The following is a 19264-nucleotide window of genomic DNA, read 5'->3' on the forward strand; positions in this document are numbered from 1 at the left end:
AAGGTCGCAGAGCACGGTAGGCAATGGACCCGACCCAGGCTGGAAAAGGGATCACAGAGGATAAAAGGGAGCTTGATGATCCATGGTGAAGATGAGGTTCCAAGGAAAAAGCAAAGGACGGAAAACAAACTGAAGAAAAAGAGAGAGACCAGAGAAGGATGGAATGAAGGATGGGAGAGGAAAGGAATGGGGCGGAGGATGAAATCAGGAGAGGTACAGTCAAGTCAGTCAGTCAGTTGTGGCGAAGGCGATAGACGACTACAGGATGATGATGGAGACGTCTTGACAACAACAGGGAAATCTGAAGGATGGGGGGTTCCACAATCACCAAGTGATGATGTTGACGATGATGAATAACTACTAACTATCTACCTATGCTGACGATAAACCAGAAAAAGAAAATAGTAATGATTGTGATGTATGGGATTCAGTCGGTCAACTCCATCAATATGACTGACTGATATCTACCTAGCCACGGAATCTACCTCTCTACATACAATCTTAAAGCTTCAATACTAGTTAATGATATACTCAGTACATCCTTGGTAAGGAGTTGAGCGACAATTACATCTACCTTAAGTTGTTTTACCAGAGAACTCCGTACCCCAGGTAACAATAGTACCACGACTATCATGATGATCCTTAGTTATTGGATATTGCTGACTATTTCCTCCTCGTTCTCTGGCGATAAGATGATGTTCTCCGCAGTACTAGCGACCACTCTTCATCCCTCAAGAAGATACACTTCTCAACAGATTTGGCGACTTACTTTATGTCCATGACCAGAAAGAGACACGTACTCGGATACTCCAAGCATCCGGACCGGAATTCAAAGCGACTAAGTACTACGGGATAGTTACTACCTAGCACTGACAATGATACCTACCTTAAGGTCAAGTTTGTCGCCCAATAGGGGGGCTCCAGCGGACGAATGACAGGACTCTGACGGTGCAGGTGTTGAGGGGATTCGCAATGATTCGGGTTCGCAAAGGATCTGGCCTAGTACGGAGTATGACTGGTTCATCGACTAAAGTTCTCCTGTTATGATCCTTGGTCCACCGACATATGGAGTATTTACATTGCATAATAACGATTGTTGATGCTGAGTGATCCAGGTCGTTGATTTAATTATTCATTACTCCGTATTCTGTTTGACACAACTCAAGCTGGAACTGAGCAATCGCATCACTGGAAAGAGCAATGTTCTCCTAGTCACAGCATCATTGGTTTCTCTTCTCACCGAGAATCCCCGCGATCATGATACGTATGAAACGCGCTACGGAGTTCCTATTGTTATTATTATCGAACTTGAGGAGCTCGACGACAGGGGGCTGAGATTGTAGGTAGGGTCTTTATTATTATCAGGTCCATCTAAATCCCGCAAACCGTCACTTGCAGATGTCTGGCTCATACTCCGCTACACCACTTTGCTTGAATGTGAAGAATCCCTCTATCCTGGTGTTGCCTCTGGACAAGGCAATTGTCCGTCCTTGCGGCCGGAGAGGGACTGCGCCAGGAGATATTGATGCAGATGAGCACATTTTTTAAGTGGTCAACATCATTCAAAACAAATCATCCCGTATATGATTGCACTTATGATCTGTTGGTTAAGCCGGGTCCAGTGTACTCCGTGTCTGGCAAATACAAATGTCTCTCAGCTCCCCTGGACGTCAGCACCACCAATCGAATCACACCTCCGGAGCTGCCATCCCACTTGATCGCCTCCTGCAAGGCGTCACGCACGAATTTGATGCCTTCTTCTTCCGTCATGTTCTCCTTCCAGTGAGCATCGCAATAACCGTAGATATAAGTTGATCCCGAACCGCCAATGGCGTAGGATTGCTTGTGTAGAGACCCGCCTAGAGGTATCGAGTACACCTGACCGCCATGGCGTGGGTCGTATCCCGCTATGATGATACCAGCACTACCGTCAAACCCCGTCAGTAAGTTTCTGCTTCTCCTTCAGCAAGCTCGGGGAGGTTATCAACCTTAGCATATCCTTGTTCTCATAGCACAACTCCTGGAATAGAGCCGCGGCCACCTGGGTGCTGGGAGGCTCATTGTTCACGATGCCGTACATGTTGAGATGATAGGAGACAATGTCCGCAACAGCCTGTGTGTCCGCCGCAGATCCCGATCGACAGCACCAGATGGTATCGTGGACCTGTGTGAGTTTGTCGGTGACTCGGTTGGCGATGTAAGCTCCAGTAGTTGTCCGGCTATCTGCTCCCAGAATAACACCGTCCTTGAAGTTGATAGCCATACTATATGTAATCAATATACCAGCCAAAATCTGCAATGTGAAATCAGCTCACTCACATCGAGGTACCTAGGCTGTAAAGGCACGGTGGTTAGCAGTTTGTTAATGAGGACTTGTATGAGCAGGAGTTGAAAGACGTACTTGACCTCTCCGGTCTTCAAGTGGTTCATGTCAATGTGAATTCCATCTAAGTACACCATCAGAAATTACTCTAATCCATTGTCACTCGTTGACAAACGCCTGACTTACCTTCCCCAAGCATCCCTGTGACGCCGTGGCCGACCATTGTGTCTGTGGTAGCTGGAGGCTGACGGAAATTCTCGCTTGACAAAATGTATACTGTCGGAATGAGATGAACAGAAAGGTTGCAAACCGCCCAACAAGCTAAAAAATGGGAAAGGCCGGTTGATGAAGATTGTGGATGCTGGTTGATTGATAGTAGGTAGTCCGATGATGATAGCTCTGACGGAGCTTCCAACAGGCAGAGCGCGTTACGTTGTCAGCTCGAGCTGATTCTGCCGGGCGGTGTAGTGGATACTTTTTCCTATTGGCCTGGCGGGGGAAAGCATTCTCCCCGCATATAAAGTACTAACAATTCGAACTCCAGCCATCGATGCTACCATAATATAACCTGTTTCATACTAAACCAGATTGCTAGTCCTCTAGGCAGATCTCATCCGGCTCATCGCTATTTCCTTGTTTATGATGACTTATCATTGATGTGATCATCCATCCACATGATTGACTCTCGAAAGACAAAACCATATCATCAGTATACTCTCTCATTCATTCTGCTTATCTAGTCTTACATCCGTCGCAATGTCCGAGTCTCCTCCGCCCCCGCCGTCATGGAGCATCGCTGCCATGGCTAACAATGCCGTTCATTTTCTTCGATTACCGGTTTTGGCATCTTCCGGTCTCGCCGTTGTTGCCAGTGGTCTCTTATACTTTAAGCAAAAGTGCGCCCTTACCATTAGATAGACAATATTCCGTCGCTTGTATGGCCGGAAACTGATCGCGTGTCCAGTGAGCTGATCTACCCTCGCAATGTCCCCACCGATGCCCGCACCAATGTTCCCAGTCCGCGACAATTCGGCATCAGCGACTATGAGGATCTCCAAATTCCCACGCCGGACGGAGAGTCGTTACATGCCTTCTTCATCCGTCCCGCAAACAAGCAACATGCTCGGAACATAACTGTGTTGATGTTTCACGGGAATGCGGGCAATATTGGCCACCGTGTCCCTATCGCCAAGGTGCTCCAAGAGATTCTGGGCTGCAATGTGTTGATGTTGGAGTACCGCGGCTATGGTCTTTCGACAGGTGTTCCAGATGAGGCAGGACTTAAGATCGATGCGCAAACCGGCTTTGACTACTTACGAGAACGGGCAGAGACGAGGAACACGACGATTATTGTGTACGGGCAAAGCCTGGGTGGTGCAGTAGCCATTAATCTGGTTGCTGAGAACCAAGACAGTGGTGATGTTGGCGGTTTAATACTGGAGAATACATTTTTAAGTATCCGCAAGTTAATCCCGACGTAAGTACGCCACTCTCTTGGGTTGATATTCGAGTGGTCATACTCACATGAACAGCGTCTTTCCTCCCGCCCGGTATCTCGCTCGACTGTGTCATCAGCATTGGGCGAGCGAGGAGGTTATGCCGAAGATCAGAGATGTACCGATTCTTTTCCTGAGTGGGTTAAAGGATGAGTTGGTTCCGTAAGTTCATGTCTGCCTTCCTATGAATAAGACACTAACCATTAATACGGTTCAGCCCCTCAAACATGACACAGCTCTTCGCAGTTTGCAAATCAAGCTGCAAGGTCTGGCGCACCCTTCCAAACGGCGGCCACAATGATACCGTCGCCGAATCAGGCTACTTTGAGCATATCCATGACTTTGTCATGGAGGAAGTGATACGAAAGCAATAGAACAGGCTCATCGCTGACTGGTCTAATCGATCCAAAATCCGCTGCATATAAGACGCACTGTTGTGTGCATTATCGATACCCCTATTCGACACTGAATTGCATGAACTCTATGAGTTTGGCTAGCTGTTTGACACTACGACACACGAGGGTTTAATGTGTCCTCTGCTGTCCGAAGGGTGCATCATATTGACGCGCGCCTTCTCTTCACCACTATCCTCTTCTCTCTGAAAGTTCACCTTCCCTACTCGACTCATACTCTGTGACCGGAGTGGACCATACCTCGTGCCCATACTACGTATTTCCTGGCGGCTTGGCTTCGCTTTGTTCTGACGATATCAGACTGTTTTAATGTTTTTTACTCACGGCGTTGTCCTCTTAGCTTTATCGATTCCCTTTTTCTTCCTCCTGTTCCAAGGTGTATGAGGTGAATGTTTGGATGGCTGTCTGAATTAGATTCGATTTATGATTAGCATATGGATCGCTAGATTCTGTAAGCAATTACTATTGCGTATCATTTGACCAGGTAGTTCAACAATTTTCTAGCTCTGAGCTCAATTTACAATGTCACCAATTCTTTCTCTCATTGATGACGCAAGTCGTCTTGCGAGGCCGATTCTAATCTATGAATGTACAAAAAAGCATATAATACAACTTCAAACGAAGCCTCTACAGCCTCTCCGCCTCCTCCATCAACTCCTCCATCTTGAACCCCTCCACATCACCACGAGTAAACATGCGCACTAGCTCCCCCTTCCGCCCACTCGCCTGGCCCTCAAAATCATAAAACCGCTGCAAACAGCTCACCAACCAGCTCGCCTCGGTCGTCGAGATCCCGGAATCCGGCATGACCTGCCCATGCATCAGCACCAATCCCTTCTCATCCGCCAGATCCAGGTGGTGCGTGATCGTCGTGTGCGGCTGCGCAAACGCCCCGTGCAGCTTGTACGCGGCCAGCTGGGTGAAGATCACCGTGGAGGTGTGGTTGTTCGCCGACGAGCCCGAGGGCGCGGGGGAGGCAGGCGGGTGGAACGCCCACTGCAGGAAGTGAATGTCTGCGCCGACGGCGTTGGGGTCCGCGGTGGAGCCGTCTTCGGCGGGTGCTTGCTCGGTTGAGGAGCGGGGGAGAGGGAGGATGAATTGTGGGTTGTGGCGGGCGGCGGAGGCGATGCGCTGGTAGGTTTCTAGAGGGATACAGGCGCAGATCGAGTTGGGATTGTTGGCGTGGCGGAGGCGCCAGAGGGCTTCTATTTCCTTCTGGGGGAGGGCGAGGACTTTCTCGACGTCGAGATAGGAGCTGAGCGGCTTGATTCCTGTTGAGGAGCCTGAGACGGAGGCTGCGGCGGCGGCGGCATTGGGAGATGGCGGTGGTGTAGGAGGGGGTGGTGGATGGGCGGCTGTGAAAGACTTCGGGGACGAGGGAGGTGTGGTTGGTTCTGGGGTAAGAGGCGTGGCTGCGTTGCGGCGAAGGCCTTGGATCTTGTCCTTGTAGGCTTCCTTGAGTGACTCTACTGAGCCATGACCTTCTCTATAGGCGCAATGTCAGCGACCACTCAGGAAGATCTTAAAGTCACGAAACATTGGCATATCACATACTCTTTGGCCTTCCTGTCCAGCTTCGACTTGTATCTGTCCAGGACGTGATTTGGATCGTGATGCGTGGCAAGGAAGCGCACGTCATGCACCTGGGCCCATCGTCGTTGAGGCGTGCGTGCAAGGGACGATCTACCCCGGAGTAGCAACTGAAATGCAGAAGGTCTAATTGACGACGCCATCCTTTGCAAAATGCTCGATGCGGTGCGGAGGAGACTATGAGAGATTGCGGAAGGTCGAAGTATAGACACAAAAAATTGATTATATAATCATCGCAATCATCGGTCACCGAGCGATCGCCGAGCAGTTACTGAGCCCTAACACAATGAATCACGGTCTCTTCGTAACTTTATGCAACTCTATCTAGATTCAGATTTTATTGCATGTACAACTACCTGATCAGAGTTATATGCGTTATGTACAAGCGACTAGACAATCATACTCTCCGGAGGTCCCAAGTAGCTTGGCCTGACTCCTCCAAGGTTGACAACGATCTTTTGAAACACGACTCCGGGCTCTATGGCCCAAAGCTTTAGTATGTTCTTTCTACCGCCGCCTTGAATTGCATGACTGGTAGTATTGGTCCACACCGCGTTACGGACGGTAGTACCCCAATTGGATGGCAAGGATCCCAAGGGAGTTGAGGGAACAAACTGCACCACTTGAGGGTCAGCATCGTTGATGGAAATGGCGTATTTGAGGGGACGGGAATGATCGGTATTGAGCGAGGGTCCCAAGTAAACAGTAGCTTTGACAGTGGACACATTGGAAAACAAGTACATATCGTACTCGAGTCGTGGAGAGGATGGAGGCTGCTGTGTTTCAATCGTGACAGGCAACAACGTTACTCCCGACAGCGTATGGCCATATCTTGGAATGACGGCGTACGAGACATCAGCTGACGACGTGTTACGGGTGGCGTGTTCAGCTTCGATGCTGACTGTGCCATCCGATTCCACAAAGCCGTGAAAATCCTCTGGGACTGACGTCTTGTTGACAGGAAGTTGGACTGTGGGCATTCCAAAGTTGCCGTAGTCATCGGATGAGATGGTGACATTGATTAAGGCCATGTGAGATCCGGAGGGCACCTTTTCCCAGTCGATGGAGAGCTGAATCCTGGCATCTGTGTTATTTCCAGATGCTGAGATTTTGCCGGACGAGGGGGTCGCCTTGACCCAGGAATCATATGGCGATACTGTAAAGGTGAAATCGTGTGTTCCGCGTGAGTAAACGTCAATCCAGCGGGTGCTTGGCCCGTAAGGATCCATCGGTGGCAGAGTCAGAGAATTAGACGATAACGAATGCCAGACGTCGTCACCCGGTACCGACGCATTGCTTGCTTCGACAGACACACCCATGCTTCCTGCTAGACTTTCCTCAAGTACTTGCGTATAGGCCAGAGGGGGTAATGTGTTCCTCATCGGCTGCTGCCTGTTGGCCCCTGATGAGTACCAAATCAAAGATGTACAGAGACGAATTAGACATACCAGTAATCATAACCAAGATGTGTCTGGTCCATTATATGATTCCACTTGCCATCAAGAAGTTTGTGGTACCTCTCCGTCAAAGCGTGGTCATCTTTGAAGAGCTTCAGGGCTTGATCTGCCAAACTGTTGGCACTCGTACGGCGCTGGCCTGCGTACAGATTGTTTCTTGCCGCTGTGATATGGATATCTGTGACAATTTGGCCAGCCATGCAAGGCTGCATAACGAGCTCGAAGAACGCAGGACGGACTGAATTTTTCAACTTCTGGTATACGCTCTGAGCATCTTTTACGAGCACCCGCCACTCCTCCTGAACTCGGTCCGCTTCGTTATAGTTGATCACGCTAAACGTTGAGCTGTCAATGAGCTCATACTTTCTCCGCGCAGCATACATTCCGTAGCGATCCATTATATCAGCAACTTTGCTGGACACTTGTGTTCCAAATTCTCGGGTAGCCCAGTGATTGAGCCACGTAAGAGTGCTATCAGGCGAGGACCACAATGGTGTATTGTATGCAAGGTCAAGGAAATGGTTCAGGGGAAGTTCCTGATTCCATGTTAGATTTCAAACAATCAAGTCCGGCGGCCGGCTTGGTACTCACCACTCCCTTGAGGTCTCCAATATTCACAATCCAGATCTGCCTTGCCTGGCGCTCGTATGCAAGATGCATCTGTTCCCAGGTTTTCTGGAGGGAAATCGTATTGATCCACTTGTAGTCACGGGGATCGCCGACGTAGTCAAAATGGTAGTACACTCCTGCACCACCAGACCTAGCCGTCTCATTGCCAACCGGCAGCCGCTGGATATTTCCCCAGTTGTCATCTGCCCAGAGAAGAGTAACGTCATCCGGAGCACGCAGTCCTTCCTCATAGAACTGGCCAACCTCCTTGTACAAACACCACATCTGTGGGACGGATGAGATGTTTGTCATGTTGAGGACGTCTGACAGGATCTGCTGCTGCGTATTCACAATATCTCCCAGTGATTGCTTTGTATTGGTTGGATTCGCAGTATCATGTTTTCCTCTCATTCCAAGGGTCCAGAGCACTTCCCAGTCCTTGCTTCTGATGGCGCCCTCCTCGAAGAACTGGGTGATGTTCTTTTTGTTTGAGGTCCAATCCCACTCGCCCTCCAGAAACAGCGACTGTTCCTTTGTCGCTCGCATCATGGGTTCTGTGTGGCTGGTGCCCATGACGATTCCATACTCATCTGCTGTGGGACCATTGCGTGGGTCGTCGGGATAGAATGCATTGTCCCACATTGCCGGCCATAGATAGTTCGCACGCAGTCTGAGAAGAAGCTCAAAAACACGGGAGTAGAAGTCGGCATTGAAACCAGGGCCGTATCTCGCAGGAGGGTAGTTTTCATTAATCCAGTTCGTCAGAGCCGGTTGCTCATCATTGATAAAGATGCCCCGATATTTGACAGACGGAGGTCCCTGGATCTTCTTCTTTTTCAGCGCATATACCTCTTTGTGTTGGGCAGGCGCGACGTCGGCGAACCAATACCAGGGAGAAACCCCGATCTGCTCGGAAATATCGTAAAGGCCGTAGATGACTCCTCGTTTGTCACTGCCAGAGATGACCAGCGCGTTCGGGATTCCCTCAAGAGGATTACTAACAACCTCAGTCTGAAATGCCTCCCATTTTCCTTTCGTCTGATTGACATCAATCTTGCCCCGTTTGGCAAGAGAATCGATGAGTCGGGACTTGCCAATTGTTCCCGCAATGATCACTCCTCTGTTACCGCGAACGGAAGATTGATCATGAAGAGTTGTGCCATTGATTAGGCCTGTCGAAAAATTTGTACCGGTCACTCGTCCGAAGTCGACAGCGAGGTCACCAGCCGCACGGATGACACCAGGCCAGTCGTCACCGTCAAGCAGAATCACACCCGCAGCAGTATTCTTCCCCGCTAACTGGTAGGCTCCCTTGGTTTGGTCAAAGGCGACGATGGGCTCCTGTCCAAGAGCGTGTGCAGCTCCGACCACGCAGCTGACAGTCAGAAGTACTGACAGTAGCATTGCTTCGCAAGAGTCAGAGGTCCGGTTACAGTGGTGGAGGTATTCCTATTCACGAGAGAATCCTGAGCAGGCATCTCTAGGGTTAAATACCCAACATCCGAGCGTTTAGCGGGATTGGGCCCGGCATGGATGCCAGGATATTAACCAGGGAAGGCCGCAGGATGAACCTTTCATATTGTCAACTGCCTATTAGGCAAGCTGCCAAGCTGGAGCCATTGCAGATGCGGAAATATCCCCCTCTGCAGGCATGGTCCACGTCCTGGTGTCCGCACTCCACATAACCCTGGGGAAGATATTATTAGGCTAAATAGGCAAGTATAGCACAATCCGGCGGATCAAGGTCAAGGATAAAAACACGAGGCACCAGTTCAGGAAAGGACTATGTTAGACAATGTCACAATGGTGACCATTAAAGCCGCGGATAAAATTATTCCGCCCAGATTTCAACAAGCCTAAACTCAAGGTTCGAAGTTTAAATGGCCCTTGAAATTACCCAAATTGAACAGACGTCGGATTCCATCAGTCTAAGGACTCAAGGAGGTCGATGCCGCTAATGGAACCCCACAATCAGCCATTCTGGAGACGCAGAGACGGGCACGGAGTATGGTGATGGGTGAATAGATAATCATCAGGGAGCCATGTAAAGCTCAAAATTGACCATCGTCCAGATCAGGGGTAAATAAGCATGCAAAAAGGTACAGACGACGAAATGAGACCACGAACATAATAATATTCTTCCGACTGCTGGATGAGGTTTCTCCGCACACGACATCATTATCCTTATCAGACTGATAGCTCAGGCAGCTAGGTCATGTGACGTTTTTGGTGCGGAGTAAGGCCCAACGGCATGCATAAGTTTACATAATTACTAAGCTTATCAATGGTAACTATGCATTCCACGTGGACAAAGGAATCATGAAGGCAGGCGATATTGTCGAATGATGCTCCCGACCACTTCAACTTCTCCGTCTTCATTCCTCGATTCAATTTACGTCTTTCTAGAGTATAACTCTTCGATTCACTCTTTCGAACTACTTTTGACATTGGCGTACACTGGATAGGTCGCTGAGCGACTAAGCTCTCTTTCAATCGCCAATCATTGTTATCTCATATTCGAACCTCTGCTTATCTAGACAGCTCTTTGAACCGACCATGGCCAACCGCCAGATAACCAGACGTATTCTGATCACCTCAGCAATAGCAGTGTTTGTTTTATTCGTCCTCTTCATTCGACCCCAAGGGCCGCCGAGTCCCGCGCTCCGCGCTCCCGGTCACATCGATAAATTTGCGCCGGCCGTGACAGTCAACGATGATCTGCTGAAGGGGGAGGTGATCATGCCCCGGCTGGGAAATGAGACTGCAAAGTACGCGAACCTTTCGTTTTGGGAGTGAAACACGTACTGAACCAGACTGGGGAACATCAGAGCAGAGTTGGGTCGTGCGACCTGGAAATATTTCCATACCATGCTGGCTCGGTATCCAGAAGAACCGACGGAAGAGCAACAGGAAACATTACGCTCATTTATCCTTCTCTTTGCGCGACTTTATCCTTGGTGCGTTTATCGTTGTGGACCTAACGAAACACCTTTCAGAAGCTGACTCGTGGACTAGCGGTGAATGCGCCTCTCACTTTCAAGGTCACCTGAAGAAATACCCGCCACAAGTGTCTTCAAGGAACGCGGCTGCAGGCTGGGGCTGCTTTATTCATAACGAAGTCAATGCGATGCTAGGGAAACCCGAATTTGATTGCAACAACATCGGCGACTTTTATGATTGCGGTTGCGCAGAGGACGAGAAGGCAGCAGGCCATAAAGACAAGTCTCAAGCTGAGAGTCAGGGTCTGCCTCAGAAAAAGGACCACGAAGGTGACGCTACTACGCTTGTCGAGATACACAAGGAGCCGTCAGTAGTCCCTCAGTATTTCACATATCAGCTGCTGACAGACCATCACAGAACTACTCGGGGCTGATTGCCATGGCCTCCTCCAAATGCCCGGGAAGCCATACAATTTCCTTTATTAGAACACTTATCACGCAGGTCGTCCCACATTTACGCTTTTGCTGGAGCTGGCCTCTTTGTACAGTAATAGAGTCTGCGATTGGCGGAATCCCTTTGTAAATTGAGCTCAGAATATACCCTTGCATGAAAAGGATTGTTCGCTATCTATTGGTACTCGGTTATCTGCAAGGCATTGGATGCAAACACAAGCTTCAGCATGTCCATATCAGATGGAGGGGCATATGACAGTCTGCACATGGCTACACAGGAATTCCTCTCTGGACGCGTGACTTTTATTGGCAACCTCCAAGCATTCGTGACTCACACAACTGACCGTGGCCATTCACCAGAGGCAGTTTCTTCATATTGCCATCACTACTTGCTGCAGAATGGAAGTGTGAGATATGTCGCTCGGACCTGGGAAACAAGCAAATCTGAGATTCGCTTACCCAAGCAATGATGCCTTCTCGGTTCCTAAATATATATCTTCCGATAGTCCGCGCCCAATATATAGAACAAAAGGGACCCAACATTGTGATAAATATAGTTTCTACCTTCCGCTATGTTTCATTCTACCCTATGATTCCGAATGTTCATATGAACTTTTCCAGTGGTTTGCGCACTCACGGCCCCGCCTCCAATCAGCTGAGGGACAGTCCCCCTCCTTGGCCATGCCGCAGCGAGTCTCCTGACAACCTGGGCCGATCATTGTAGGGATGTCGATGGCGCTCATCCTTGACACAGTTGATCCCATAACTCACTTCTTACGACCACGGACTCCCCTGTTCTTTGGCTGGCTGTAACGCGTCTCAGAGTTCGCGCATAAGTGGACGTAGATCGAGCGGAAGGTAATACACACGCGTACTACGGATGTGAAACAGCCCCCAAGGGATACGATGTTTCACTGCCACAAAGATTATACTTAAAATTGGCGTGCCACCTTATGATAGAAATAGGTCGATGTTGAAGTTGCTGGACCTGGTTGAAGTGTCTGTCTATATGATCGCGATTGTGGAGCCTGTTGCATAGATAGTTAGTGGATACCTGGTTTGTAAGGCAGGATCCAGACATTTGTCTAGACTCAAAGGGGAATAGCGCCAGAAGGAATTATTGATGAGCTTCTTTTTTTTTCTTTTTTCCTGTTCATTTTCCTTCGCAAAAGACGCGCTCAGCAGAAGACGGAGTCTCAGGAATTTCTCAAACGCTTACGAGCGGTCGCAGGAAGCAGCGCTTATAGTGGGAAGAAGATCTTTAGTGTGCTGTATCCCTGTGCATCGGCGCGAAACTCATTCTATTCTCTTACTTGCTCTTGTTTCTCCATCAACGCTCTTTGTTGACATTACTTCCGCCGAAGGGGCTCGTCGCTTACTCCATAATTTCTGCTCGTCTTTAGTGCAGAAAAACAGACAAGATTGCGGATTTGAGACCTGTATCTGATAGTTCTCTTTGCAACCCTAAAAGCTAGTCACTTCGTTGTCTCTCCGTTCGGATCCAATAGTTCGCGCAGACACTTACCGAGCGGGTGATAGCGGGGTCAAAATGGTTTCCTTTTCATGTGAGGTGAGTCTTATCCGTCGCTGCGCTCATTATTGGCAGACGAGAGATATCGCCGAATCAAGAAGCATTGCTCTAAGCCTTCTTTTCTCCTAGGCTTGTGGTGATGTCCTCACCAAGAAAAAGCTTGACCCTCATCGCAACCAATGCCGAGGCGCATCCTTCACTTGCATCGATTGTATGGTACACTTCCAGGGCACTAGCTACAGATCGCATACGGTATGTCCATCGCTTTTTTGGCTGTCCGCTCTAGATTCGCCGGCGCACATCCCTATTCTGTTCGGGCTCGTTCCTGCATTGTCGCGTCGGCTATTAAGCCGACGGGCAGCGATCGCTGGAAGAAACACTCGAGTATCCTCACTATCGCTTCATACTCAAGCTGACTGTCTGCTCTATCTAGTCGTGCATGTCCGAGGCCCAAAAATACCAGGGTGCATTGTACAAGGAGAAGCCGACGAAAAACCAACGGAGAAATCAAAATCAAAATCAAAACCAGAACCAGAATCAGGACCAGAAAAACAACGCCAATGGTAAACATCGTGCTCCCTACGTCGAAGATGGTCCCGATAGCGATAATTCAAAAGGCAACGCGCCCCCGCCTGCTCCTAGTCCACCATCTACGAGCACTGAGAAGCCCTCTGCCACTACCGCCGAGGAGTCGAAGTCGGTTAACGTGTTCGACTATCTCGTGACGGCAGATACCCCCAATGCATCGAAAGTCTCGCTTGGCGGGCCCAAGGAGCAAATGAAAATGGTTGACCATGCTCCGTCTGTCTTCGAGCCGAGCAAGGCATCAGCCCACGTCGAGACGGATAATGATGACGAAAAGGAGGACTACGACGTGGCATATGAGGAGAATGGTTTTTCATATGGGGCTGGTCCGATTCAGCCATCGGTGTACCCAGGCAAAGCTCCCAACGTTTCCATGGAGTTCATGACCCCGGCGCCGAAGAAGAAGAAGGATCGTACGCGTGGAGAGAATGACAAAGCCAGTGCTACAACCAGCGACAAGAAACGCAAGCGCCGTACCGATGATCACGATATGGACATTGACTCTCCGATGGCTGAGGCACCATCGAGTGTTGTGAACAACCCGGGTACGCCGATGCTGAAACACTCGGGTCTCACTGGTGGTTTGAATCGTATGATGCGGTCTCCATCCACGGAAGATGGGAATGAGTCCAAGGAGGATTCTCGACGGCGGTATCAGGACCCCTCCTCGCCAATCAAGCGGACCCGCCGCGATCATAAGGATGGTGACAACGATTCGGGTCTGGGTATTTCTATGAAACAAAAGGCAGGACGTCTTGTCTCATCCATGTTTGGTGGCTCTGCCGTGTCGGGAAGCAGCAACAACAGCCAGGAGCCGGAGGCTCGCCGGTCGAAAAAATCTCACCGCTTGGCCAGTCCGTCCCAAGATCAGATGCCGTCTGATTCCCGGAAGACGAAACGAAAGGTCAGCGCTCAGGCAGGAGGGGACCGGCCCTCCCAGCGGCTAAAGCAGATCGAATATAACGGTTCCCAACAAGGCGACGACGGCCGCGAGGTGGTTGTTTATCGGCAGGAGAACATTCCCAACGAGTTACAACGACAAATGGCTGCCCATTTTCTTTCCCTGGTGACGAAGGGGCCAGAGAGCTCACGAGGCTTCTCTGTAAACAAGGTATTGAAGCGGTTTCATCGCGAGTTTACCGACGAATTCGATGACGATCGTGGCCGCGGTCAAGGGCGGAGCCGTGCAGATCGCGAGCGGAGAATTGAGGATGAGAAGGACTTGTGGCGCACATTGAGAGTGAAGCAGAACGAGCGAGGAGAGGTCGTTCTCTTCTTCTGAGGATTGATTGTTGGTTTGCTTCCTAAGGATTACATGTTGCTGCTTCGCATGGTGTGGGCTCGTTCGACTTTCTGTCGATTTTACACGTGAATTATTATGCATAGCGCTTGGCTTATGTTGTTAGGGCTAATTCAATCTACTTCATGCATTCGGATTTCATGACGGACTCTGTATGTAATGCATCTTGTGTAGGGGTTGATGACTCTGTATGACTCATTTCGTAATGGCGATGACTCGGAAGTATGCTGCATTCACTACAACAGCGACGACTTGGTCCAGATTCTCCAATGACAATTCATGAACGGCTGATGGTTTATGAAAATAAAATGGGTCTTTAATTGGAGTTTTACGACTGGCTGACTCATTTAGTCCATCAAATCAGATACGTATTTGATACCAATTCTTCCAGTTCGGTTGTTGGGAACAATTGGAGTAATCCGTGGTGGAACCAAAGCAGCAGCAGCTTTGCCGCCACCCAGCAGCATCCGTATAAGCAAAAAAAGATTCCGGCGATTGTTCGGGAACACTTCTAAATCCCATTCCCTTCCTTCCCTCGTTGTGCTTTGAAAAGTAATCGTTACTTTCTTTGCCTCCGGGCTGACTTGATTCTTTATTCACTTTTTACACCGTCGTGTTTCTTTCAGCGCGGCCTGCACTGTTGCCTCCGCGTTTCTTTCCTGTGCACCTTATCAGGTGGCATCTGAGCTCTGCGACAGATTGATCTTTGTGAGAAGTGATCTTGCTCTTTTCCCATTTTTCCTATCGCCTTATAGAACTACTAGTGCATGGGGGTACCTCAAGCAGCTTCGCCTGAACCCTCTAGGGCCGTCGACAACATGTCGGGTTCGCCTGTGGCGACCGCTGATAGTAGCACCCCGCGCCCGAAGACTGGCAGACGACGAGGCAGAGGCGGCCGTGGCGGTCGTGGCTCTGTTCGATCTACCCCAACAGCTTCCAACACACAACCCGAAGCTCAGGAAACGTCTCAAGTACCAGCAAACGAACCTTCGTCGTTGAATGTACAGCCGAACGAATCATTACGGGCCGTGAGAGGATCGAGGGGAGGGAAACGAGGTGGACGAGGGGGAGGCGCATCCCTCGACAATGGGAGACGACGTGGCCGAGGACGAGGTGAAGATTCAAAGGCTGTGAGCGGTGGGTTGGGAGGACGGACATTTGAGGGACGATTGTCGAAACCCGAGCGGGCGTCTGACGAAAATCAACCAGATGATGCGGGTGACTTGAGCTTGAGAGCTGATGCGCCTGAATTTGTCCCCGGAGCGCCTACGGATGGAGTTATACCGAACGGAATCACGTCCTCAGCAGCCAATTCTACGATAGGAAAGGGCAAGTCGAAGAACGTTCAGGCTCGCCCGCCGAAAGTCACGACCAAATCTACGGCGCCTGATATCGCCACCCGGATACACGAAGACATCGCGCACAATCTCTATGAATGTCCGATTTGTACAAGCGAGCTGGGCCGGAGATCGCGGGTCTGGTCGTGCGGGTTATGCTGGACTGTTTTCCATTTGAGTTGCGTCAAGAAATGGTCAAAGAATGAAGGATCCGCCGCCCAGGATGCTGCGCGTCGCCAGGCAGAGGGGGAGCCCAGTGCACCGCGCGCGTGGCGCTGCCCTGGCTGTAATCTTCCACATGAGATCTTCCCGTCCACATATTCTTGTTGGTGTGAGAAGGAAGTCGATCCCCGTCCGTTACCTGGCCTTCCCCCACACTCGTGCGGTCAAACCTGCTCACGGCCACGCAAAGGCTGTCCGCACCCGTGCGATGCGACTTGCCATGCTGGTCCTTGCTCACCTTGTACCGCGATGGGCCCGACTCAGGATTGCTTCTGTGGGAGGAATTCGTCGACTAAGCGCTGCCGGGATACTGATTACGAGAATGGTTGGAGCTGTGGGGAGATATGCGGTGACTTGCTGCCCTGCGGCGAACACACTTGTACTCGACCGTGCCACGAGGGCCTATGTGGGACATGTGAAGTCAAAATAGAAGGTCGTTGCTATTGTGGAAAGGTGCAGACCGAGATGCTTTGCAGCTCAAAGGATGAGGAGTTTGAAAGTCAACTGGCGCGAGGAGAGGATGGTACGATCGATGAGTGGATTGGTTGTTTCAGCTGCGGAGATCAGTGCAGTCGTCCTTTCGATTGCGGAGTGCATTTCTGTGAAAAGGATTGCCATCCTCAGGATGCACATCCCGCTCATTGCCCGTGGTCGCCGGATGTCGTTTCTCACTGTCCTTGCGGGAAGACGCCGTTGACAAAGATGTCTGATTTCTCTCGCCGCACGTCCTGTGAGGATCCTATACCCAACTGCTCGAAGCCTTGTGGCAAGATGTTGGATTGTGGACACTCATGCGACCAGATCTGCCACACCGGTCCGTGTGGTTCGTGTCGACGCAAGGTGCCAGTTCATTGCCGCTGCGGTCGCACCACGGTAATAACTGTGTGCCATCAGGGCACGATTGAGCCTCCTTGGTGTTTCCGTGTTTGCAAAGCAGGCTTGCACTGTGGCCGACACGCTTGCGCTGAGAGATGCTGCCCTGGGGAGCAAAAGGCCATTGAACGTCAGGCGATGCGGCGGAAGTTAAAGGCCCACTTACGACCTAGTGACGAGGACGTTGAAGCCGAACATATTTGCACGCGAGTCTGTGGTCGTCCGCTGAAATGCGGAAGACACACATGCCCGGAAATCTGTCATAAGGGGCCTTGTAACACTTGCCGAGAGGCAATCTTCGAGGACATCCCGTGTAATTGCGGTAGAACTGTTCTGTCTCCACCCTTACCCTGTGGGACTAAACCGCCTGCTTGCTCGTTCCCCTGTGAACGACCTAAGCCCTGTGGCCATCCTCAGACACCTCACAATTGTCATACTGACGAAGAGAGCTGTCCCAAGTGCCCGTTCCTCACTGAGAAGGCCTGTCTTTGTGGCAAACGTGTCTTGAAGAACCAGCCTTGCTGGCTGGCGGAGACGCGATGTGGCGAGGTGTGCGGTGAACCGCTTAAATGTGGCTCTCATTCCTGCCAGAAGACCTGCCACCGGCCTGGTGAGTGCGAGGATGCCTCCAGACCTTGCCAGCAGCCATGTGGAAAGACCAAGTCCCTGTGCGGTCACCCATGCACCGAACCCTGTCATGCTCCATATCAGTGCCCCGAGAAGACGCCCTGCGCGTCCACAGTCACAGTAACATGTGGCTGTGGACGACTTCGTCAATCACGGCGCTGCAATGCAGCAGCGGCATCGAAGGGACCGGTACCGCAGGCAACAAGAGGAACTTCCCTGACTCCGTTGGCATGCGACGACGAATGCGCTCGCCTGGAGCGGAATCGTGCTTTGGCATCTGCGCTTGGCGTCGAGATAAACCCGACCACCACAGCTGCTTCGAACATCTCTCCCAGCACCCTTCCTTATTCAACAGAAACCCTGGACTTGTATGTTCAGCTTTCTTCCACCTCCCCCCTCTCCACTCTACAGACGTACGAATCGACCCTCCATTCCCTAGCAACCAGCACCACTCAGCGATCTGTACGCTTCCAGCCCGCCAAATCCCCACTCCGTGCATTCATCCACTCCCTAGCCGCCGACTGGGGCTTCGCTAGCGAGAGCTTCGACCCAGAACCCCACCGCCACGTCTTCGTCCTAAAGCCCACCACATGGACCCCACCACTTCTCGGGTTCGGCCCCGAGAACTCGATCGGCATCGGCGGCAAGAGTGTCGGCGAATGCGTCAAGCTCCGCGAACGCCAACGTCTCAAAGAGCGCGAAGCGCAACGCCTCGCCGCCGCCGAAGCCAAGGCACTCAAAGAAGCTGCCAAAGCGCAGCAGTCCACCGATACAGCCAGCGAGGGCGGCTGGGCTCAGGTCGCTGCGTCCCGTCGGAGCAACGGTGTAAGCTCGACAAGAAGCACGACGCCCGTTGCGAGTCCTAGCCCGTGGTCCGGCTCGAAGTTCGCGGCGCTTGCTGGCAGTGACAGCGGGAGCTGGGGTCTTCCTAAGAAAGAGAAGCTTGTTCTTCGGTCCGGCGTAGGAGCCGCGAAGAAGAATCTCTCCACTCCGCCTGCGACTGAGGTCGCGGATAACTGGGAAGAAGAGGAGGAAAAGGTGGAGCAGGAGGAGGAGCGCGAGCGTGAGCGTGAGCGCGAGCAACAGTCGGAAGGGGAAGAACAGCCTAGAGTGGAGGGGAATAACGAAATGACTGACGTGAAGGATTCGGTTGAGATGCCTGCCGAAGCGGCTGTCTCGACGGATTGATTGATTGATTAACTTGTTTCAAAGCTGGATGCATTGCTGTCTGCTACTCCGGCCATATGCCACATTGCATGGATGCGTTAGGTGTTTTGTTGACTCTCATCAGCAAGCGTGCGCTTGTATGCATACGACATCTGATTCAGCTGGATTCTAGATTAAAGTTACAGGCCGAATAGAAAGGTTCCTGGTAATGAGGTTAGGCAGCGCCATGCTGATATAGATCTGTTCCAGAACGTAGTTTCCTTCACCTCATACTATCCGATATATCTACCCTCAAACCCATCTACTGCTCTGCTCTGCAAAACTGCCAGCCGCGGGTAACGA

At 51.0% G+C, this 19264-nt stretch overlaps 7 protein-coding genes across 7 annotated transcripts; 4 read left to right on the forward strand and 3 right to left on the reverse strand.

Moving 5' to 3' along the window:
- Positions 1 to 1593: 1593 nt before the first annotated feature.
- Positions 1594 to 2546, reverse strand: pre3 (proteasome core particle subunit beta 1; the record flags this gene model as incomplete). Its single annotated transcript, XM_001261383.1, has 4 exons — positions 1594 to 1924; positions 1989 to 2264; positions 2402 to 2447; positions 2510 to 2546. 4 exons carry the CDS (start codon positions 2544 to 2546, stop codon positions 1594 to 1596), a joined length of 690 nt encoding a protein of 229 aa, XP_001261384.1.
- A 533-nt stretch (positions 2547 to 3079) lies between these two features.
- Positions 3080 to 4193, forward strand: NFIA_025610 (alpha/beta hydrolase; the record flags this gene model as incomplete). Its single annotated transcript, XM_001261384.1, has 4 exons — positions 3080 to 3219; positions 3288 to 3800; positions 3856 to 3981; positions 4037 to 4193. 4 exons carry the CDS (start codon positions 3080 to 3082, stop codon positions 4191 to 4193), a joined length of 936 nt encoding a protein of 311 aa, XP_001261385.1.
- Positions 4194 to 4859: 666 nt separating this feature from the next.
- On the reverse strand, positions 4860 to 5965 carry NFIA_025620 (ATP11 family protein; the record flags this gene model as incomplete). The annotated part of the gene is made up of 2 exons (XM_001261385.1): positions 4860 to 5718; positions 5787 to 5965. 2 exons carry the CDS (start codon positions 5963 to 5965, stop codon positions 4860 to 4862), a joined length of 1038 nt encoding a protein of 345 aa, XP_001261386.1.
- Positions 5966 to 6211: 246 nt separating this feature from the next.
- On the reverse strand, positions 6212 to 9292 carry NFIA_025630 (glycoside hydrolase family 115 protein; the record flags this gene model as incomplete). Its single annotated transcript, XM_001261386.1, has 3 exons — positions 6212 to 7214; positions 7271 to 7815; positions 7871 to 9292. The coding sequence occupies 3 exons, from the start codon at positions 9290 to 9292 to the stop codon at positions 6212 to 6214; spliced, it is 2970 nt and encodes a 989-aa protein (XP_001261387.1).
- A 1152-nt stretch (positions 9293 to 10444) lies between these two features.
- Positions 10445 to 11261, forward strand: NFIA_025640 (flavin-linked sulfhydryl oxidase ERV2; the record flags this gene model as incomplete). Its single annotated transcript, XM_001261387.1, has 3 exons — positions 10445 to 10656; positions 10717 to 10845; positions 10904 to 11261. 3 exons carry the CDS (start codon positions 10445 to 10447, stop codon positions 11259 to 11261), a joined length of 699 nt encoding a protein of 232 aa, XP_001261388.1.
- A 1568-nt stretch (positions 11262 to 12829) lies between these two features.
- Positions 12830 to 14678, forward strand: NFIA_025650 (uncharacterized protein; the record flags this gene model as incomplete). The annotated part of the gene is made up of 3 exons (XM_001261388.1): positions 12830 to 12850; positions 12941 to 13063; positions 13245 to 14678. The coding sequence occupies 3 exons, from the start codon at positions 12830 to 12832 to the stop codon at positions 14676 to 14678; spliced, it is 1578 nt and encodes a 525-aa protein (XP_001261389.1).
- An 836-nt stretch (positions 14679 to 15514) lies between these two features.
- On the forward strand, positions 15515 to 18943 carry NFIA_025660 (putative NF-X1 finger transcription factor; the record flags this gene model as incomplete). Its single annotated transcript, XM_001261389.1, has 1 exon — positions 15515 to 18943. One exon carries the CDS (start codon positions 15515 to 15517, stop codon positions 18941 to 18943), a length of 3429 nt encoding a protein of 1142 aa, XP_001261390.1.
- Between the last annotated feature and the right edge of the window lie 321 nt (positions 18944 to 19264).

This window comes from Aspergillus fischeri, genomic scaffold, assembly GCF_000149645.3.
Source record: "Aspergillus fischeri NRRL 181 1099437636263 genomic scaffold, whole genome shotgun sequence".
Lineage (NCBI taxonomy): Eukaryota > Fungi > Ascomycota > Eurotiomycetes > Eurotiales > Aspergillaceae > Aspergillus > Aspergillus fischeri.